The sequence below is a fragment of the Fulmarus glacialis genome, unplaced genomic scaffold, assembly GCF_000690835.1.
Source record: "Fulmarus glacialis isolate BGI_N327 unplaced genomic scaffold, ASM69083v1 scaffold9569, whole genome shotgun sequence".
Classification (NCBI taxonomy): domain Eukaryota; kingdom Metazoa; phylum Chordata; class Aves; order Procellariiformes; family Procellariidae; genus Fulmarus; species Fulmarus glacialis.
Window position 1 is genome coordinate 68,293 of NW_009232626.1, and position 23,119 is coordinate 91,411.

Below are 23,119 nucleotides of genomic sequence, written 5' to 3' on the forward strand. Positions count from 1 at the left end.
CCATTTGACAGTTCCCTCAACCAGCCTCCTCAAACAAAGATCAGTCTAAAACCAAGCAGGAGAAAGCATGTATGGAGAAAACTCTTCCCGTACCTTGAAGAGGATCTCAGTTGTCATAGTGAACCCGTGAGTGATGATCGGCTCCTCATCCGGGGGACGGCCCTTCCAGCAATCCAGCTCCACGCAGCGGCAGCCAGCCAGCAGCGTCTGGCGATACATTTCCGGAGACGAGATACCAGAAAACTGACCAGCTGGCGGAGGGCAGAAGGAGGGAGGCTCAACATTAGCTATTCACATGGGAGTTTCTGCATAAACTGGAGCAACAGAATTCTCTGCCGTCCTTTAGCACGTGTACGTGGCAGACTGACAAGATGTTTTTGGTTACAGGGTGACCTTTCTTCTTCTTTACACAGCATCTAAGTGCCATGCCCCTCAGAGCGCATTACAGCCCTCAGCCCTCCAAACTTCAGGGCAGATTCACCTGCCCGACTGATTGTCAGTATCATTCATCCATCCCCGGTGGCGGTACATACACGTTGGAGCTGAGGCAGACTCTGGAACTGCCCATACCTGTTAAATATGTGTTGTGTGATGAATTGATGAAGTAGTGTGAGAGCGGCTGGGTCATGTCCTGGTACAGCACCAACTTGTCCAGTGCTATCACATTGTTCTCAGGGCCACAGAGAAACCAGACCATCCCCTCTGGAGACAACTGCCCTACACGGAAAACAAAGCTGTTAATAGTACCGAAACAAAATGGTCTGGCACCTCCTTGCCGGTGCTTTGCAACACAGGGACTTGAGAGCATCAGGCTGATTGCTCCCCTAGGAAAGTCAGGGTAGCAGAAGGTGTGAGACCCTCTGCTATTTTCATACTACCTCTATAGCAAGACTTTTGGGCTGAACAAGACTCACCTCTCTGGATGTTAATCCCACTGGGCTCATACTTCTCTATCAGGCTCTGCACCTGCTCAGGTTTGGCTGGTGGGAAAAGGATGTCATTGAGGCGAGAGTCTCGCTGCTTCTTGTTGATAAACTTTGCCAAGTGCTCTTTGGTCATGTACGGCTTTGCTTTTAAATGGCTAAGGTGAGACAATTACAGAGGAGCAGAGGTAAGGCCTGTGTATTACCCAGAAAACCTTTTCACAAAAAAGATATTGGTCCTTCGTCAGGTTAGCAATGAGCATCCATCTCCCTGGGCCCACAAGTTTCTGTTTTGTCTACATTTCTTCCTGTAAAGGATGCTTCCCACTGTGGCCTTTCTTCTTCCTCACTAACTCAATACTGTGAAAAGGTTGTGCTGACGGGAGCACAAAGCATATTTTGAGCCTCTGACTCGAACTCTAAAGGGACTTGAATTTCAGAGCACACTGAATTGCTTGCCCTATGAATGAAATCAAGTGCATTTAAGAAGTCACAGATTTAGCTACTTAGAAAACAAAAGGTCACTGGCTACTTGTGAGGATCTATGGTTCTCATGCTGTACATGGCCTTGTTTGGGGCTAGCCACAAGCAGTATCACGTTAGCATGATCTAGTGTTGACCTGCAATCAACCCTCATGATGATGACAGTTAAGAGTCCCTGCAGCACAGTGAGGTCTCATCCTTTTTATTCAGGCTGTGAGTGAAAGTGTTAAGTACACTGTCACTGTTTTGTGACCTGGATTCCTGCCCTTCTAAGGCTTGAGACCAAACAAACCACATAGGCAAAAAAGGAGGGGTGAGGGGATTTTATGCTATCTTTTGCCACAAGAGATCAAGTTCTCTGCTGTGTCTTGAGGGAAACTTACTGCGAGGTAAATATCTCATCAATCTCTGGCCGTGGACACAGATTCATGAGGAAAGTTTTATATACGGTCTCAGGGAAGTCCTCTGGGTTGATGGCATCATTCTGAGAATGCAATAAAGACATGTCAGTATCACAAACCCATGACAGCTTTCACTTCTCCATTAACACCCACAGCCCAGCACTTGTTTGTGACAAAGCAAGTAAGCGACTGGAACATCTGGCAAGGTGTTTAGGAAGGAATAGCTGGAGTGGAGAAGCATCTAATGCCCTATTTCAGAACGGACAGTTATTTAAACTGTTCTTCGGTGCCCCTTGTGTGACAGTATAACGCTAAAGCTTGATGCAGAGGTAGGAGCTGTCAGAGGCCTGGATTGTACTCTGCAGGTTGGTAGGAGCGCCAAGATTAACCGTCAGATCTGTTGCTTCAAATACCAGACAGTGAAACAGAGGGAAGGGAACATGCTGCTTCTTGTGCCACATACTGCAAGTGATGGAGTTGTAAGCGCTACTGCAATACAAACAGTAAGAATTGATCCTAGCAGGCTTGCGGTTAAGGCATGGCAGCTAGTGGTAAGGAAAAGGTTTCACAGCAACTAAGAGCATCTGGGCTGATGATTTTTTCATAGCCAAGGGCATCACAGTCAGAGTAGGCAAAAAGCTTATTCTCAAACTAGCGAGACCTTTGGCTACCGAGCGAAACCCTTACCTTGCCCTTTGGAAGATGACAAGCGCTTAATGCTGCTTCCACCCTCTTCCTGTCTGCAGGAAACATCTGAAAAATACTGACCAGACAGGGAAAAAAGAAATCACCACAATGTAGCAGGAGTGAAGTCCGAAAGCCCGGGTTTGGGTGGCTGCAAGCTGCAGCCAGACTGCAAGACACTCAAAATGCACAGCGAGGGAGACTGACAAGAAGACTGTAAACATGAACTAGAGAAGACAGACAGTGTTTCTCCAAGGGAGTAACTGATGTACTGAGTCTTATAAACCTACAGTGGATTTTTTTGACTGCTGCCTTAATACAGAAGTTCTGTATTTCTGCTATGGACTCTGTAAGAGTCCTGTCACTAAACTGCTTACTCTCAAAATCCCTCTTCACTGTCCTTCCCTTGCCCCTCTTGGAGGTGGCCCTGTGGTAGCAGGCCTCATGCCACAAATTCCCCAGGACACTTACCCCCACAAGACACTATCCCATGCGGTAGCTGGCATTAGCAAGGAATAACTTTGTAGTCATGACAACATTCAAAAAAAGCAAACAAACATTGTGCACATTTGCTGCTTTGAAAGGCAGCAAAATTTTCTGAACCAAAGGCTTTCCATGAATTCAAGGAGCAAACTCATCACACAGGCAAAGAAGCTGGTATGCTACACGATGGAAGCACAAAGTCCGCTGCTGCAGAAACCAAAGCTCATCTCCAATTTAGAAAGCTGTGTGCTGGTCTGCAGGGCAGAATTCACTTGGTCAAGCCTTCAGCTTAAAGCAGCCTCTTTGCTGCACTATGGAATAGTAACAATAACTGAACTCTCCCTACTTTCAGAATATCCCAGTCAGCAGCAATGAGGTCTCCTCCGTGGATAAATTTAGATGTCAGCTCTATTAAGCTCTTGGCATCACAGGTGCTCACAGCCAAAAAGGGGAACAAAAAGTGCCAAATGTGTGGACAGGTGGAAAAGCGTTCAGTGGGAGCTGCAGCAGGCTTATGCAAACTCAGTGCATATTGGTTCCCAAGCTGCCCTTTGCAAGGCAAAAATTGCAGCACCCTTGTTATGATTCAAAAGGGATTTAAATGTCTAAAGAGAAAGGCAGATGCTCAATGGAATTTTCAGAAGAATTCAGACATGGAGTTTTGAAAGCCTTACATATACCTGCACCTGGAGATACTGAATATCTGGCTCTTATTCTGGACTATTTAATGGTTTAATGCTTTACACAGTAAAGCGTTTCTACCACTCTGCAAGAAAGACAGACCAGGGCATTGAAGAGAGGTAGAGCCTGTACGAGATATTTTTTCTAGCTTATTTCAGAAGAATAAGCTGTTTTCTCTCTGCAGTAATGCTACCTTGCTTGGACTTTAAAGATCAATTCAAAGAACTCTTCCCTAGTGTGAGTTATTCATTAAAGACCTATACATTTTTAAAAGCCCTTTGATGAATACACTGGTTTCTGACAGAATGAAATTCTGCTGGTTGGTGGTTTAGAAAACAAACAACAAAAAATGTTTATTGTTGAATAATGATCAACCATCCAGGAGCCCATTTAGCCAGCACAGACTTAATCTAGAATTGTTATGCAATATAACACGCAGTAGGTAGCATATTTATTACAGGTGATTAGCGCTTGCCTCTTGTGATGCTATACCACAGCATAAACCTAGAAGCAGTGTGGTTCAAAACTTTCCAGTGAATGCCCACAAATGCAGTACCTGCAGGTCCTTATTCTTAAAACAAAAGATAATTTATGCACCCAAAAGGGAATTCAACATGGCAGTGCAGCCTTTTGTCACTCATTCAGGAGTGGAATCAATATGGAGGAGCCATAGGATCAGCCATGGAGTGATTTTACTAGGGAAGACACTGAGTGGCACAATATCAGTTCTAGCTTTATGCCATGCAGTGCAGGGGAGAAGTAATAGGCTGGTCTTTGCTTCAGCAAAGCATCCTTGGCTTATTCTAATGGCAGTCCTACCCTGATGCACAAAGCCAACCCTGGGGACAGCGAAGTGCAAACCTCCACTGTTCTGTACTTGGACCAGCATTAACATTGGCCCAGAGGTCTGCTCGCAAAGGCTGTTTCCCTCTCATGCACATCCAGAGTAAAGACTGAGGGCAGCGGAATTACACCAGTGGAGAACGATTGTAGTGGTCACACGTGAAGAAAGGAGAAAGCGAAAGCAATGGACCCCTACTTCAGGCTAGCTGGAGAGTCAAGCAAAAAGTTCTCCAAATACAGAACTCCTTATATGAAAGGTAAAATGAGTCCTACACCTCATCCGCCTTTCAATTCAGGTTTGCAAAACAATCTGTGATCAGAATTTTACTGAAGTTGCTTGGTTTTGTTGATTATTTCTTGGCAACAGCCAGGAAGTGAAATCCATGGCTGATTAAGGCAATTTCTTGCTGTAGATGAAGGCCACAAAAGGTCTCCTTTCTAGACCCAAATTATGTCCCAGGCCCTTCCTTGGGAGGAACCCAGGTGCAGCAGGAGTCCTTTCATGGCCTGAATCCAGAGGGAATGATCTCTACCTCTTAGGTGCAGAAAGAGCAGGCAGCTGAAGCCATTGGGCAACCATCCTCTTACTAGCTGCTCTGCCTTTAGTCTGACTGAACACACAATTTTAAAAGTATCCATACTCACTTCCTGACAGGAATCTTTCCCTCTGCATTAAGCTGCATCTTCAGCTTCACCAGGCTGTGAAAAAACCCCAAGATTATGAAAATGCACTTGTACAATCTTAGAGGTCCTATTAAGTAAGGAGAAAGAAAAAATATGCAATTGGGAAAACAATCTAACAGTTAACTGCAAATTAGGGTCCTACAGACTGTCAGCTTAATCTCAGACAGAACCTGTTCCTGTTTCTTGGGAAGGAGAAACAGGCAAATTATAAGAGCTTAGATATCAGAAAGATTCCTCTGAAACATATGATATAGACAGGAGATAATGATATCCCCTATTATTTAGCGTTCCTCAGTGATCCCAGGTTGCCAACCAAACAGTATTACAGAGCCAAAAAAAAGAGGCAACACTTCATTGGGGTGAGTGCTGTGACGGCAGCGGGAGACAAATTTGAGGCTCAGAATTTCGGTTTGTCTAACACCACGTGTGTGTTTGACTGGCTCAAGCACTTTTGTGCCTGTCAGTTATCATGCAACATATGGCCCGACTACCAACCCCCTACCTGTGCCTTGGGGCTCCTGAGCTGACACAGGACTTGTTTTGGAGGCTGCCAAAGGACCTGGATGCTAAGAAGCCTGTTCTTTCTAGTACAGATAGAAAGGGCAGTACAAGAATGTTTCACAGAACAATGTTTGTCAGAAATCACTTACATTTTCTCTAGGAAGGTGTATCGAGAAGCGTTGTATGTGAGGGGATTCCGAACGATGGCCATAATATCCTCAGCCCAGCTCTGAGAACAAACACACACACAAGACAGAAGCAGTTGGGCGTTATGGAACTGTACCAAGAAGTACAAAGCAACAAACATTGAAAGGGCATGGACCTGTCCTGATACCGCTGGGCTACAAATCCCAACAAGTGTGCCCTGGGCTTGGCTATATCACCTTCCTATTGCCTATATATACTAGCAGCTGAAACTTCTCCACTGAGTCTTCTCAGCTGTCTATCCATACAAAGCACATCAAGGACAAAAATGACACACTAAATTTCTTCCACTGGTCCTTCTCCATGCAGGGCAGAAATTTTTAGAACTACAGAGATACCACACCTTACTGGAACATAAACCTGCTTGTTTATAACTTTGCCAGTAACATTGACAGGCTTCAGTTCCCTGCCTTCCCTTCTCCTTTCCTGCTCCCCCCTTAATGCCCCAATCCTTAGTGTTTCCCAGTGCTTCCTTGCCCTCAGGACCTGATACCTTGCCAACATTCTCCTTGTAGGACACAAAGTTATGGAAAGTGAGGTCCACCATGTCAGGGCCAGATACAATAGTCAGAGTCTTAAGCAGGAAGGTGCTGTAAGGGTAATCCAAGTTAAAAACCTCTCGGAGCTTCTGGCACTGCAAAAGAAACAGAACAGATGGGGATGAAGGGAGAATGAGGCAAACGGCACCTGAGAAAACCAGGACTCAATCCAAACATTGACCCAAATTCACAGCAAGCTTTTCAAGGGTTGCAAAATTGTTTAATGTGATCTTCCTTTCCTTAGCTTTCCTTATTTTTCATCTTTATTCTGGAGCCTGCATTACCTGGATCCTCCACAGAACAAATCATTGTGACTAACATCACTGGACAAACATGCTCTTTTGGTGTGAAAGCGTAAAAGTTGGAGACTGCTTCTGAAACTTCAGCCTGAACTTGCAGACAAGCAGAGGAGTATTGGGCCTGCTCATACCAGAGGTGCATAACCAGGTTATTGCAGACAGCCATTTGTCAAAACACACGCTAAGAAAGTCTTTTAGATCAGTGTGCTGTAACCTCCCTCCTCCACAAGAAAGATGTTGTTTGGGACCCCTTCTGGGTCACTGGAGAGATAGGCTCTCTCCCTCCAAGTCACATTTTCTGCTAGTTGTCAGTTGCTAGAAGTGTTTGTTTCCATAGCAATTGCAATATCCTACAGCGATGGCTCACCAGAGATTTGTTTTGTTAAGTATAAGGCTCATCTGACTAGTCATACTTGGATTTCATCACCATATGAAAGTATTTCTAGAATCCCTTTAAATTATTTAGCATTTTCTGCATTCCTACGTAAGGCGTCACTAAGCCAAGGTACCCTGGAGTTGTACTGACGGTTGCTATTTATAATGAAAGGATAAAATTCCCATGTCCTGGAATAAAGCACAGCAATTCATTATCTAAAGTGCAGGATAAATCCATATCAAAGCAAACAGGGAGGCTGTCAGGGCACCTGCTCCTTCAGAAACTAAAGGCAAAATTAATGATCTGGGATTGTTAGCAGAGCAGGTCAGACTCAGAAGTTTAACTGGAGCTGGAATCTGAGCTCTCGCTGTATGCACAAACCTACAGTTAGACATATGGCTGAGTTACTGCGTTTCAACAAGTTAAAACATCAGTAACACTTTAACACATTAGATAATCACATTAACTTCAGCAAAAGAGGTTTTAGCTAAATGACTTCATCTTTGTGTTTGCTATAAACTTAGAGCACATACAAAGTCAGCCGCTGCAGTTCAGCTCATGTTTAGTGACTTGTTAAGCTGCTACTAACTGGAAAATGCCTGAACCTCTGCAAGTTGAAGAAAGCGAATTCCGCTTAGACTTCCATGGACCTCAATTTAGCCCAAATCAACTATAAACCCCTGTATGCAACCATCTGTTTACATCCCTTTGTGATTCAAATAGAAGCAATTCCATTTCTGCCACAGAATTTTCTCTTTACATTTGGACCGCAATAGCAGAATCTCCGAAACAACTCAGCTTCAGGTATTCTTATGTATCTGCACTATATCATGCACAGAGCTGCGTATATATTTTAAAGAACTCTGCAGATTTTTTCCACTGCATTTTTCCAAATTTCTGGAGCATTTGCAATTTTGACACATCTGCAGCAAACAGGCATCTTTAGGAAAAATAGGATGGCCTGGATTGTAACTGAAGATCACCTGACTGCTGTCTCTCACTTCATAAAAACAACTCTCTGCAGGGGTAACTCTGAAACATGTATAATCCAAGAGCATTTGGAGGGAAAGAAGGGGGAAAGCAGTCAGCCACCCAGAAGATTTGCCTATTTTCAAATAGTTAGGGAATTTCTGAAATGCCTCATTTTTGCTTTTTGAGCAATTTTGCTTCGCAGAAGTGAGCACCCACATACCCACACCTCCTTTCCGCGCTCACAGCAACTTCTTGATGGAGCTTAACTTTTCATTACAAGCGGCAAAGTGTTAGGATTTTAACTTCAAATTTAACTTCATCTTGCAAACCCACTAGCATTTGCTCAGCTTCCTTATCTCTAGTGTTGTAAATTATATGAAGCTAAGACAATAGAGAACTTGTGGTTTATGCTGAACTCATTTCCTGTATTTGTTACAAATCGGCTCCTCCCAGCCCTTCCTTCTCTGCAAGCTGGTGTCGCTCCGCTCTCCAGCAGACATTTCTGTTCACGCTACGTCCCTAGCATTAACTAGTTTATCAGCATTAACTTATGACACCTCCTAACACCTTGGTGAAGTTGATAGCTTCATTTTATGAGAAGCAAAATGCAGCAGGGAGAGGAAAGGATGATCTTGTTAGGGATCTAAACTGGGCCTAAGAAAGTCACTCGCTTGCTCTGTGCTGCCGACTTTACATAGGGACTATCTCCCTCACGGGATAAACGTGGTGATGTTGGCGTTAACACTGAACGAAGATGGTGAGAGAGGACCAGAGACTGTGTCCAAGAGCACTGAACCTGATGCCATGTCTTGGCTCTTTCATAACTCCTTTAGCACCTTGTGCTGCAGCTTCACTACTTAATTACTTAGTGTCACGTTGCAGGTGGCCATAAAGGAAAAATAGGAATTGCTACACGAAAAGAAGGACAACCATATTAACCATGCAAATCAGAAGCAGGGAAACATGCTTAGCAAATCCACTTAAAAAAAAAACCCAAACAAACAGAAAACAACCCACCAGCAGAGAGGTTGAAATACAGATTCAGCTTGCATTTCACTTCCCACCCTCCTGATTTCCCTAAAATCCTCATCTGTACAAACCAGATTCATAGTCCAGAGAAAAGCAAATTCTCATGCAAATATAAACAAAGCCAGGCCTAACGCAAGAGACAGAGAGAGACAGTCCTTTCTCTACTTGAAACAGCCGAATGATAGCTGCATGTGCTCGCTGCACTGACAATTTTGTATCTTCATGAAACGCACTACATGATGCAGCGCTTCTGGTATTAGAACACAGGACATGACAACAAATCTTCTCTTTTGGAGAAGAAAGGTCTTGTTCAGTTGCCAGAAGGGAAAGGGAGCACCAAGATTATTCAAATGCCTTTGGCTCTGCAGGTAACGCTCATGTCCTTGTTAGCAGCACTGCTCCATCATGGGATTCAGCAACGAGACCGTTTGCTGTGAAGCGGGGCGGCCGACCTGCCACCGTCTGCACTGCAGGGGCCAGCCCGACTGCGCCAAGCATCTCAGCAAGACGAGGCAGAAAAAAAATATGCAGATGAAGCACTCTCAGCTCTCATTGCTGCCTTATCTAAAGGAACCGGAAAATGCAGCAGCACACAGATTCACATGGCACGAAACAACCCGCGGCATTCTGGAATCAAGCAGGAACAGACTGCGAGGGAGAGATGCAGACTGTGCATCCTCAGTAACTTCTGTCTAAGAGCTCACACTGCAGAAAGATGGAAGAGGCAGAAAAAGGGCCCAGCATGGCAAAAGGCCATTATTCAGATGCGACTGTTTCTTTGCTTGGCCCTGCTCCACTATTGATAAATCATTTGCAAGCCATGGGCTTCTACCCGCTTTTCTCTTGCACACACGCATACCAGTTTGTCTCCATATGGCTTCTTGTGATCACTCTTTTATCTGGAGGCCTGAACATCAGACTTTGTTTAGTTCCATCCTGTGCTCACGCACATTCCTGAATCCACAGCGTAGCGGTGAGATGATGCTCAATCCCCAGAGCTGCCACTTTCCCCCTGGGATGCAGCAGAACGCCTGACCACCCACAATGTGTTTATAGCCCACGGCTCAGCCCTCTGGTCAGCTCCGAGGGCAATGTGAGCACTCCCGGCATTGGTGGTTCCTAAACACTACTCGCTCCTACTTTATCATCTCAAAATACAACGTGTGAAATACCTCGGTATAATTTTCTCCCTTGTACGTGTTCAGTTCAGAGTCCGCATCTCTGGGTTCAATAACAACAAAATGCATATGGAGGATGAAACTGTTTTATAATCATGACAGTTAGTCAGAAAATACAACTTCTGTTTTTATGAAAAATTATGCTTGTACCAAAGCCAATGCCTGCTGAAATGTCTAAACAAAACCCGAGACGAAGCCAACAGCCCAGCAGTCTGGCCTAAAACGTCATGTATTTTGGTCCCAATTATTACATTCTCTCTCAGTGTTCTGGAGTCTTGATGCATCAGAAAAAAACAAAGTGGAACAGCCGTTATTGTTCCCTGTTAGTCAAAGGAAAACACAGAATTGCATTCATTGTAAATAACATCTTGATCTGCTTCGGCATGCTGCTGAACTACATTCAATAGCTTTTTATCTTGTCTCATTTATGTTCAAAGTCCCTGCTAATTCTTATCTTTATTACTCTTGAACATGCGCCAAAGTTCATTCTGCCCTGTCTCTCAAAAAAAATTTCCATGGAGAAAAAACACTGCAGAACACTGAGTAGCTCTCAAAGAAAATAAAGCAAAGGGAGTGAGAAGGGGAAACCTGCACATGCATAGAAGAGGACTCGAGGGCTGTGACGTGCTTATGTGCCAGGAGGTGAGGGCTCCGGAGGGGGTCAGGAAGAGAGAGGAGAGTCTTTGCTCAAAGAGAGCATGGCTGTCCCTCACCTTCAGGCAGGTTCAGTTCCAGGAATCATTTCCTTCCGGGGCACTGGCCCTTACTCGTTTGGAGGTGGCTCCTATTGCTGCCAGTCCTTAGTGACCTCTCCCTTTTTCAATGCCACACTTACTCTGCTGGGTGCTACAGGCTGACTATCTACTCCCTAAACACTTGCAGTGTCAGGAAGGGGGTCCCACCAGTCCCTGCCTCCCAGCTTGCAGGGACAATGCTGTGACCTGTACTGGCCAGGGAGTGCATATGATGGCAGGTCTTTTCAGAAGTGGTTTTTTGCATGGGCTCTTTGGTGTTATTCTTCTTGCTGTGTATAGAGAGATTACAAAGAAAAACCCCAAACCGCTTGGTCAGCAGCAGCAGTAAAGTGTTACGGAAAGCAGGTAACTCCCAACATCCACAGTACAACCACCCGTTAGCAGGGAGACTCGTTTCACTTACATTGGTCTGAAAAGCTCAGGGCATGTTCCACCCTCATGCAGCCAAAAAGCACACAGTACCTTGCAGAAGAAAGCAATAGTGCAGATGCTCTCAATAAAGCACCTTCCTTCCTTGTATATTCTTCAGCCACAATTCGGTAGGAAAACCAGATCACAAGCTTTGCTCACAGAGGCTGTGGATTTACTATGGCGTCACTTGCAAGGAAGGGGAGAGGAGGGGAAAAAGATGCTTGATTTGTTATTGGTGCTATCCAAAGCTCTTCCAACAGCTGCGATCATGTTCTCCTTGTCTTAAATATCATCCACTAGCCCCTTCTCCTCCACTTCTAGCCAAATGAAACAAGTAATCGTTTGTATTAATTTCAGCGGTTATATCCCACAACCATTCCAAGTCATTATTTTGTAACAGTGGAGACAGCACCCTTTTTCATTTTTCTGCCCTTCACCTCTAACAGATTTTTGTTTGCTTCATCACACCGGTTTTTCATATTTATACCTTTTTGTAATGATGCACCAGACAGAGCTGCCCTATGTGGAGGGTGTAGTGATTCATGTTAAGAAATTTTTCACTGCTTTCTGCATTCCTTTGAGCAAATTCTGTTCTCAGGAAAGCCAACTGAATACGCAACTGAGGGCTTTAAGCAAGCCCTGCAGAAGTATCATGGATAGTACAGCCATGTGTAAATAAGAAATTTCCAGGACTGGACAGTACATCTCTCCCACCATTTTGGTTCAATGGCCATTTCAGTGCCCACACAAGACCTCCTATCATCCCATAAAAGAAAGGTGGATGAAGAGCCAGCCTGGTGCACTTTACTACGTGTTGTCACAGAAATGTCAGAAAATTCCCTGAAATAAAAAGGGGACTTATTTTAAATGGGTCTCTGTGAAATGCAGAATTCAAAAAGCACTTGGGATTTTCACAGCAGAGGTTGTCATCAAGTGCATCACTTCTGCCTGTTGCGAATACTTAATAAATCACTTGGTGCTTGACCTTTGTTTCTTTGTTTGTAAAAAACGAGCTGTAGCCAATTCCCAGGACTCTAAAATACTGTCTCTGGCCTATTACAATGGCTAGAATACAACAGCTACACCAGGTCAGCCCACAGATCCATCCAGATGCCTGGGGAAAAGTATAAGAACAGGGCAAATGCAATGATACTTCCCTGACACGTTTCTGTAGCTTCCAGCAATTTATGATTCAGCAGCTTCCTAAACCAGAGGCATTATCTTGCATTTAATAACCCTCAAAGGGCATTTCCTTTTTGTCCTGACTTTTTAAACTCGCGTACGTTTTCATGACTTGTGCAGAAAGGCATCCCAGAGCGCAGCGACACGAGGTGTAAAACAGCAGCACCTCCTTCTGCTTGTGCTGAACCTGCCTTTGGAAAATTCCAGCTGATGCATAGCTCTCACACTGGAAGAAACACTGAGTAACTGCTTCATGCTCACCTTCTCCATTCAACTCCTGATTTTACAGCACTCCACAATACTCCTCCACATCCCCCTCACCTTTTTTTTTTTGCCAGACTACAGTCCCTGCCTCTCAGATGCTCTTCCTACAAGTAGCCATTTCATTCTTTTATTAAACTTGCTGCTCTTCTCTACCTTTTCCCATTCTTTTTCTCCTTTGAGATGAGGACATTAGAAATGCACAGAAACACAGGTGCATTCGGGGTGTACACAGTGGCATGATTTCCTAATTCTTCCCTTATAATTCCTAACATACAACTTATTTTTTTGAGCAAATACTACTGAACACTGAGTTGATATTTTTATGGGTTTACCATACCCTCAAGATCTTGTTTCCGAGTAGCAATAGTCAACTCAGAGCCTATTATTACAGGCTAGGATTGTTCTTCTTTTTCTGTGCGCATTGCCTGATTTTTATCTGTACTAAACGTTATCACTTATTAGATCAAGCAACAATCAGCAATCCAAGGTCTTTCTACAAATCAGCCCTCATTTTATTACCCCAAATAACTTGGTACCATTGGCAAACTTTGCCTTGTCTCTATACACCTCTTTTGCAGATCACATACAAACACACAGTGTGTCACAGGCCCAAGCACTGATCTTTCTGGGAGTCTGCTGGTTCTCTCTCTCCTCTCAAGAGACCTTTTTCTTATTCTCCAGCAGTAATTTTTCCATGCAAAGATGTCCTCTCTTATTCTGTTCTTTAAGAGCCTTTGCTTACGATGGGAATCACATGGGCCACTTTCCAATTTTATTGAAAAGACTTAGCACTAACTACAAAACACACCCACTGCTTCCCCCTCCTCTTTTGCTTTTTGCTGCCCTGGTACTGCTCGTGAATTTCCTCATTCTTTTCACAAACTTCTTTGTGCTTTTATTAAAAATCTCCCTTAAAAGGCCATTTCAGTTTTTCTCTGGATATGGAATGCGGTCATCCCAAAACTGTACTGTGAATTACTCTTAAAAAAACTGGGGTTGGTCTTGTTTCCAGGGCAACTCCTGTTGTGAGTAGGGGCTCGTTACAGAAAGATCCTGTTTGAGTAGAAATTCCTTCTGTCTAGAGGCAACTCTGACACTGCGCTTGTGCCAGCATGTTTCTCCTGGTAGTCTCCAATTAGTCTTTCCTAAACTAATTGCTAAAATCTAGGACATTTTTCTCCAGCCTGGCTGCTGCCACCAGGAGGACATCCACCTATGGCCTCAGTACTAACACCATCAATTTATAATCTACATCGAAGTTGAATTAATTTTGTAAACATGAAAGTTTAACACCCTAGAAAATAGTACCTCATGCCTCTCCTTTAAGGTGGCCTTTTCCTTACTGCATTCTGTCTGGAGCATAGCACCTAGCTCTACCAGCTCCAAATATTTCATATTCTCAAATGAAAAAAAAAAAAAAAACACCAAAAACTTCTGAGAGCTTTTTTTCAAACATTACTCCCAAAAACAAGTTGCAGACAAAGTTTTAGGCTTGCTGAAAACTCAAATATGTTTCATTCTAGTGAATTTCCAAGAAGAAATGCAGTTTCTCAGAAGGAACTATGATTTTTAAGAATGTGTAAGATGGGTACTGTTCTTGAGCTCTGCTGTGTTTTTAGCACCCCACTCATTATAGTCGTTTGAGAAACATCAGTGTTGGGGAGCTCTGAATAGACATTTTCAGAGGAGTATTAAGAAAACAGCCGTACTACTATGCAAAGAGGCTGCTCGAGTCTCTCAGTATATATTGCAAAATCTTCCCCTTTTGCATTAGACTGAGAATCGCCTATGTTACCATATGGAGCCGTTATCTTTACTCCTTTGTATCCTTTTCACTTTCTAGCTTTACTTCAATTTTCTGCTTGCCTTTTCCATACAGAGAAAAGTTAAAAACAAACAAATAACAGACCCAGAAAAAAAGGCCTAAAAAGGACAACTTTACTGCAGGAAGCTTAAATTATAACTGAAACCAAGAACAAAGCCAAAATCATGTGCTTCCCTTAGTCTGCCACCCTGCAAGCAGACAATTTAATTTTTTGGGGGGGTGCGGGGAAGAAAAAGAAACACTAGTTTTTCTGAAACTACATTTCTTCCCTTTAAAGGGAAAACCCCCACCATCACACACTGCGTTGGAATCTCACTTTAACTACGGGTTTGTAGCTGCCTTGACCCAGCCTGTGCATCTTTGCACAAGAGAGCAGCTCTGGTGACTCAATACAGAAGCATCACAAGTCTCCTGCAGGACTTCCCAGTGTAGCTCAGTGAACGTAAAGGCCAGGCCAAGATTAAAGCTAGCTGGATGCATGGTGGGGAAGAGAACACAGCTGCTGTGCACAACAGAAAATGAGTCTTCGCAGGCACTTGGAAGGGGAATTGTTGTTTTCCCAGCATTCTGGCATATTCTTTCCAACGAGCTCATATACCATAGTCTGGATGTGCCTTTCTTTTGGGTGCACAGAGGACCCCTGGGGAGGAGTTCAGGGACAAGAGTAGAGATGGCTTTTCTGTATTTATGCAGTTGTGATGTAAGAAGGCAAGGTCCTCTCCACCTTCTTGTAACAGAAAGCCAGGGTAAACTGCCTCAGCTTACGCCAAAGCCCTAGGCAGCCTTGCCATTCCCATATGAACAACTGGCAGAAATGAAGCTATGCACTCACCTTGGGGATTTTGGCAAATCGCCCTACTCGGGTATCTCGGATGCTGGTTATATCCAAAATTTCCATTTCCTACAACAGAACAAGGACAAGGAAGATGAAGAAAGACAAAGGAGGAAGGAAAGAAATCCATTACAGAGCCCCCAGAAGCTTCAAAGCAGATCTCAGCCTGTGCCTTTCACTGGGGAAGAGCCCTCCCACCAGGAACCACACAGGCAGGGGAACGTCAGCTACTGAGATGCCACACTGGCAGGCTGGCTAGTGCGGCTAGTGGTCTGCAGCACTGTCCTCTTCAGGGTGAGGCCAGAGGCTCAGTGTGGATTACCGTGAGAGGGAGTGTATGACATGCGTAAAGGTTTATATGGGAAACTCTATCCCAGTCACAGTCCGTGTGTTAATACAACCCACTAATGTTCTCAGCCTGTCTTTTGCCTCCATGCATTCAAGATAGAGCAGCTGAGCTGGAAGGCAGGCAGGACCACCTCTTCCCACGTCACTCCCAGCAGACCTTCACCTAATCTGCTCTGAAGCAATTCCCATGTGTCCTGGTTTCAGCTGGGATAGAGTTATTTTTCTTCCTAGTAGCTGGTATAGTGCTGTGTTTTGGATTTAGCATGAGAATAATATTGATAACACACTGATTTTAGGTGTTGCTAAGTAGTGCTTACATTAGTCAAGGACTTTTCAGCTTCCCATGCTCTGCCAGGTGCACAAGAAGTTGAGAGGGAGCATAGCCAGGACAGCTGACCCAAACTGGCCAATGGGACATTCCATACCATATGCTCAGTATATAAACTGGGGGGAGTTGGCTGGAGGGCAGCAACCGCTGCGCGGGGACTGGCTGGGCGTCAGTCGGTGGATGCTGAGCAGTTGCATCACTTGTGTTTTTTTCCCTGGGCTTTGTTCCTCTCTCTCTCTCTCTCGTCGTTTTACTTTTCATTACAATTTATTATTATTATTTTATTTCAAGTATTAAACTGTTCTTATCTTGACCCATGAATTTTCTTACTTCTACTCTTCCGACTCTCTCCCCCATCCCACTGGGGGGGGGGTGGGGGTGGAGTGAGCAAGCGGTTGTGTGGTGCTTAGTTGCCAACTGGGGTTAAACCACGACACCATGGAGGACATTCCACAACCTTCCCTAGGCAGCCTACTCCACGTCCTCACTACTGGCTAGCTGTCATGTTTATTTTGTTTGTTCTTTTAATATCCAACCTGAATTTCCTTCCTCTGTTACTAATTTGTCTGCTCACCATGGATCTGGAGAACAAATTATACTTGTTGCAGCAGATAATATTATTTTCCAAGACCATAATAAGGAACAATGTGGATACCATGTCTTCCGGCTGTATCCCCATTTTATTGTCAAGTGGGATGGAAATTTTACTCCTAATCCCACTCCTTTCTGAATCTCTAGTGCAAAAGTGGTGCTGTTTATGACAAGCAGATCTTAAGGGGAGTCAGCCAAAGATTAATAAGCCACACAAATTCAGCAAACTATTGACCATAGCACACCATGCTCTGTATCAGCCCATCTCTTGTTCCTGGTTGCTGTGCTCATGTCAACCTGCACATGACCTTCACAAGCCTGCCCCAGCTCCCTCTGACAGCCAGCATTTGCCCACCACCCTTCTTGCTAGCTCACACTGTCTGCAGAGTCCCTCAGAGAATAGGAAAGATGCCAGACAAGTGCTTCCCTAAGGATGTAAAACAGGCTGTTGCTTCACTGCGGCTCTCAAATTTGTTTACAGTTCATTGTAGGTGCTAATCAATGGCATTTTCCAGGAATACGAGACGCCCCCCCGCCCCCAGTTGGGTTTCTTCATGTCAGCTATGCTTCCTTACCCCAGCCCCCTTCCCAGGTAATTAAATCCCTCGTACTACTAACCCAGTGAAATATCTCACTTTTGATGGGTGACAGCAGCTCCCCTTGCCCATTTTGCGCACCTCTGCCAGTGTTACCACTTCTTCCTGCTGTCTGGCTGTAGCCCTTACAGCAAAAATTCTACCCCCAGGAGCAGACCTTGAAAGGGGAATGAGAGTGGCAGAGACGGCTGAAAGGAGAGCACATCTTCTAGAAGGATGTGACAGTCCCCAACCTCGTGACACTGTATTCTCGGAGGATACGGCTGTGTGGCAGTGCCTTGCCCCCACTGGCACTGGGGCACAATCTTCTGAGAAGGCAGAGCTCACTAAACACATCAGGTCTCTTGGCCAGGGCCCTGTCTCTGTCTCTTTATCTACCATGCCTCTTCAGCATGTAGGTCACGAGGAGGAAGCAGAGCTGAACCACAGCTCTGCTCTGGAAAGCAGAAGTAAGCCCAGCCTTCCACCTCCACTCAGCCAGATCTCTCCACCCCCTGTTGCTACTCATCAGCGAGGAACTGAATTCTCTTTCCTGAATTTGTTGCCCCTCTCTCTCTCCTCCAGCAGCCAGCATCCTGTGGTTTACCTCCGGCAGTGTGCACACACCACCCTGGCCTGAGAGGAGCACAACTCACTCTCCAGACTTGATGTAGTCTCTACATCATTACGGTCACTACTTTTTTTTTTTTTAATTAAAATTTCTAAAACACCAACAAGTCAGTTAATTACAACACAGGCTGCACATGAGATACACGTTAGCTGAAGCTACACACATTTAATTGCATACGTCTAGCCATTTTCTTTCCAACTGCACCATTGTACTGGTTGGGAGAATCCTTTAGCATGCAGGGTAACAGGGATATCAATAGTACTGTTGCCTGTGAAGTCCTCTGAAGCACATCTAATGAACTTCGCAGGTATAAAATGCCAGCATGACAAGCACAAAAAGGCCATGCTCATCTCTCTGGCATGTTTGCAGCTTAATTTCCTGCTCTTTTCCAGAACTCGGAAGACAAGCTGCCATTGAATAAGCACGAGACTCCCAGGTCCTTTGTTGGGGGTTTCCTGCTAAGTGGAATGAGCGTGGTAGTTTGCTCCTCAGTGCGGAACTCAAGCACCTATGGTGTCTTAATCTCGCACGAACTTGAACTGGCTATTTGGAGACCAAGCTGTGAAGTCTTAGCACTTACCTTATTCTGATAGGTCCAGTATAAGTAAAAGCCCTTTGGATCCACCCGAAGAATCACAGGAGAAGCACTTGCTGTTTCCTGACACAAAAACAGAAGAAAGAAGGTTAGCACCTTACGTGACTTGGAGAACTCATCATGGGACGTAACGTTCCCAGTTCAAATATAGACCCAGTCGGGTGAATCATCCTCTGTGAGTTATGGAAATGAACCAGATGATTTTAGTACATCTCCAGAGTAACAGTGCGAGGCTATGGAAGCTGATCTCTGCTGAAGCCCGGGTCTCACCTAACACTACGCATTTAGCTAGAACAACTCTCTTGGAGCTTTCTATACAATGAATTAGGAGAAGAAAGTACCTGTAGATGCAATTAATTGTTTCATTTGAACTGCCTTCCCTCCAAGGCACCTACTTCGTTCTACGAGCTCCAGAAGGAGCTTAGGCCAAGTAGAGATAGCATTCATCTGTGGCATCTACCATCTAGATGCTCACCCTAGTTATCTGGGCTCTCTTTATAGAGAATGAGGCCTAGTTAGGAAGAATTCAAGGAGGGGTCCATCTAATACAGCAGATGAATCTGCTTTAGGTGGCAATTCTTAAACTCCATGGCCTAGCCCTACACAGACTATAAAAAGAAGCAGCTATTTAAACACCCACACTACAGGCACAAAATTAGATGAAATTATTTAGGGCTGATCCAGAACCCCATATAACAGGGGGGCCCTCCAGATCACAACCAAAGCATATACTGCAAAGCAGAGACAGGCTGCTGTGAGGTTGTGTTCTTTGCCTCTGAATAATTACACTGCTTCTGCATTTTCAGTTAAGGGCAACTTCACAGACATTTTCAAGACAACATCCATTCCCATCTCACATGCAAGCCTGTGCTAAGAGTTGAATTAGCTTGAGCTCTTCAGAGACAGAGATAAAGAATGCTTAGTGCCCCTGCTTGGGCCCCAGCCCATTTGCTCATTCAGTCTAGATGACTCCTGACTGCATTTGACCTGGTGTCACAGAAGATAGGATCATAAGGCCTATCAGCCATTTCTAAGAAGGCTTCAACTTCAATTCAGGAAGTTGAAATACCCAGCTACTGAGATGAAACCAGTAATGGAATTTGGAAGTTATATTTGTCACTTTGCCTTGGGTTCTTCAGTCTATTATGAACTCATACTTCACTCCAGAGTGTTTCTGTATTTCCAGTGACCTCCATTTCCAGATTCAGTACTCTTCATTACAGTAAACTGCCCATGCCACAGTGCATCATACGTTCGCCTTTTACTCACTACTGCCTTTCTCACACTGCACTAGGGACAATGCTGATCGGCACAGCATCATGCCCATGTTCCCAGAGCTCTTGGTTAACTCCCTGAACACATGGCCACAAGCCATGAAGAGCAGAACAGGCACTGTAGTACTACTACTGAGTATTGTGCCGTGTTTCTAGATTAACTTTATCTCCTATGAAGCAGCTTTCTTGAAAGCCAACTGAGGCTGCAATAAGGACAGCTGACCTCCTCATCAGGGACATGGATGGCAGTGGGGTGCAGGTAGACTTTCCTAAGGGATGGCTCCTTGCAACAAAGGAGATGGTGAATTCCACAGAAGATGGTCTGGCAGCCAAGCTGGCTGCTGCTCACACTGTGGAGTTCAACTCTAGGGCAGAAAGCAAGTGTTGTCTGGTAAAATCCTGTAATATATAATCTTTCAAGGATAGAAAAAATTTTTGCTTGTACTTAGAGGGCTAAGAGTCAGCATAGAGCCAAATTCATACACATCTGCTCAGCTTAAGAGGTCAGCTACTACGCTGTGCCCTACCTGAGGTTTTGAAAGGGTTCCCAAGCCAGTTCTTGAAATAAACTATCATCCATGTAGTAGGACTTAACCTCCTTAGTCTGGTTGGCAGCCCTGGCTTGCTGGACACTAAACAAAGCACAGCAGAGAGTTGCTCCTTACCCCAAGATGTTGTAACTAAGTCAGTGGGACAGGTCAGAACAGTCCTGCCTGTCAGAGATCCTACTGCACTTTCCTCTAGAGAATACATTACAAATGCTGGACAAGGTGTAGGCACTATAGAAAAAGTGTGGTTTTGCTTTACTCAAGAAGCTGTTGGATACAGTGAAGGCTCCAGTCCAGTCCCAAACTGTACAGGGATGTAAGGAGCTAATCTGATCTACCTTCATTCCTTTGCCTCAAATATTGTGGAAGGAGTTCAAAACTGTTACCAACAGCATGGCCAGGTCAATTCAAAGAGTGAGACAAAAAAACACAGGCCCATGACCTCTGAAGAGCTGCTTTTATCCTGACCCTCCACTAGCAATCCTGCAGCCTGGAGCTCTTGCCATCATCCTTTGCAGCCTGCTCTAACTGTGGAGTGGGAAAACATGATGAGATGGAGCAATGCGACCAGAACAGCCCACTTGTGGAGAGGGCTTTCATTATTGTTGGAGGTCAAGTCTGTAAACTACTTAGTAGTTAAAGGCAACCTTTTAGGAATGTTTTCAAATCTGTAAACCTTAGGGAAAAATCCTTGAGCTCCCTAACTCCTATGGTTGCAGCAGCAAATAAACACTTGGTGTGTCTTGGAAGCCCAGCTTAACTCACCTTGGGTTTCAAGGGAGCCTAACTATCCCAGGAATTCCCAGTGAAGTACTTAACAGCTTCAAGTTTTTGGGAAAGTGGTCCCCAAGGACTGAGCATAGAAAGTCAGCAGCTATTTTAGACAAGTTTGGCTACTGCTATTCTCAGAAACCAAATCCCTGTTCAAATTCAAAGAAGCCACAAGAGCATTCTGCAGGCAGTGGCCCCACTGGAAAGAAAGGGAAGGCTGAGCTTTCCACCGTACCCTGGTGTCATCCTCCTGTTTATGTACAGCTACTGGAATAACTGCTCACTGATATTCCAACCTGCATTCCTCAGCATCCATCCTTTCTGTCAGCTGCATATTACATTGCTTTCTCATTTCTCAGTGCTGCTGGACCACCCCTGCTTATGCTGCACACAATGATCTACCTCCCCCGCATACACTGCCTTGGGATTTAAAACTCTATTCCAGCTTTACGCCCACAAAAGTAAGCACTAATCCCTCCCGTGTTGCTGCTGGAGGCTCCTTCTAATGCGTCTCATTTGCCATACCACATCAAATGTTTCCCCCAGATCTTGGTGAGTAATCACAACCTGGCCTGCCCCCCGTTTTATCAACATTCACGCTCAATAGCAGACAATTCATACTCCAGACAAAATGGATGGGCAGCTGCTGTCCCCTTGCTCAGGTATGTGGGTATTGGAAATACTCTTTTGCCTTCTTAGAAAGTGAGGAGGGGACTGTTACATTCAAATTAACTTCTCCTGTTCCACACTTTCTCCCCCTCGCAATGAAAGGCAAAGAGACTGCAAACCAGGTGTTTTGAAGATACAAGAGGACACAGAGCTGGAGAGAGAAGCAGCTTTTTGCAGCACCCTCCGAGGCTCCAGCATTGTTAAAGCACAGGCCCCTTGCTGCTCGGCCGCCACGCACTCAGTAGCTCACAGACTCACAAGCCAGGCAGGCGTGGGAGGACATGGCTCACCCTCTGATCCACTCCAGCAACAGGGCCATAAGAGGAAGCAACCTGGAGCCTGATTTCCTCTCTATCTGCAAAGCAGAGAGTCCACTCAGCTCTGGAGTAAATCCTACCCCTGACGCTCCTTCGCACACATCCGAATGCAGCGTGCGCCTCTCGCCCCAAGGAGGCTCCCAGCAGTGACTGCCCTCCTGAGGGCTGCTGCCCAAATAGAGACAGGACCCTGGGGTCTGACACCAGAGAAGCTGCGCACACTGACCCAGTGGCACACTCCATTTACTTCCATCCTCCACAATCACAAGGGGCGCAGAAACCATATCACCACCCCCTAACACACACGCCCTCTGTTTTTAGCCCTCAGCTCTCCTGTTCTTCTCAGTTCACTCTCCCTATCCAGACATCACTGCTCTCAGTGTCCCATCCCCCCACCGCATACATGCTCCCAGGCTCCCCACAAACTCTCACCAAAACACGGTACCTGCCCTGCCACCATACATACAATCTAGCAAAGCAAAAACCCCGGTACTCACATCATCCCATTTGATGAAGCGCTCACCCTTGGACAGATACTCCTTCACCTCCGGGGGCTGTAGGACAGGGGTAAGCATTGACATTCTGTCCCACTGATGTGCTCCTTGGCTACCAGAAGCAATAGCAGCTGCACGGTTTGCTCCTCCTCGGCCCCCTCTCCTCTATCTCTGCCTCTCACATGGCAGGGCACTCTGCCATTGCCACTGTTGGCATCAGAAAGCAAACAGCCTCTTATATCCCAGCCAAATTTAGGAGGGGCAGGGGCAGGCAGGCGAGGACCGATGAATCTGCATTGTAAATCAACAGCTCTCCAAGCAAGCACACGGAGCTCAGCCCAAGGTCACCTAGAGGAAAGCTTGCGATGGGTTGAGATGCCCGCATGGGCAGTCGTGCACGCACGCCATCTCTCCAGGAGGGACCTTCTC

At 45.2% G+C, this 23,119-nt stretch overlaps 1 protein-coding gene across 1 annotated transcript in view; it reads right to left on the minus strand.

Moving 5' to 3' along the window:
• The window catches only part of PLCB2 (phospholipase C, beta 2), a 45,730-nt gene extending 22,953 nt beyond the window's left edge, over window positions 1-22,777 (minus strand). The window contains exons 1-11 of the mRNA XM_009584981.1: window positions 22,694-22,777; window positions 18,603-18,680; window positions 15,550-15,618; window positions 6,381-6,521; window positions 5,833-5,912; window positions 5,144-5,197; window positions 2,495-2,570; window positions 1,790-1,890; window positions 915-1,081; window positions 571-717; window positions 94-251 (exon numbers count right to left, since the gene is read on the minus strand). Of these exons, the coding sequence (XP_009583276.1) occupies window positions 94-251; window positions 571-717; window positions 915-1,081; window positions 1,790-1,890; window positions 2,495-2,570; window positions 5,144-5,197; window positions 5,833-5,912; window positions 6,381-6,521; window positions 15,550-15,618; window positions 18,603-18,680; window positions 22,694-22,777 (1,155 nt within the window). The remainder of the gene's footprint in view (window positions 1-93; window positions 252-570; window positions 718-914; window positions 1,082-1,789; window positions 1,891-2,494; window positions 2,571-5,143; window positions 5,198-5,832; window positions 5,913-6,380; window positions 6,522-15,549; window positions 15,619-18,602; window positions 18,681-22,693) is intronic.
• Window positions 22,778-23,119: the final 342 nt, after the last annotated feature.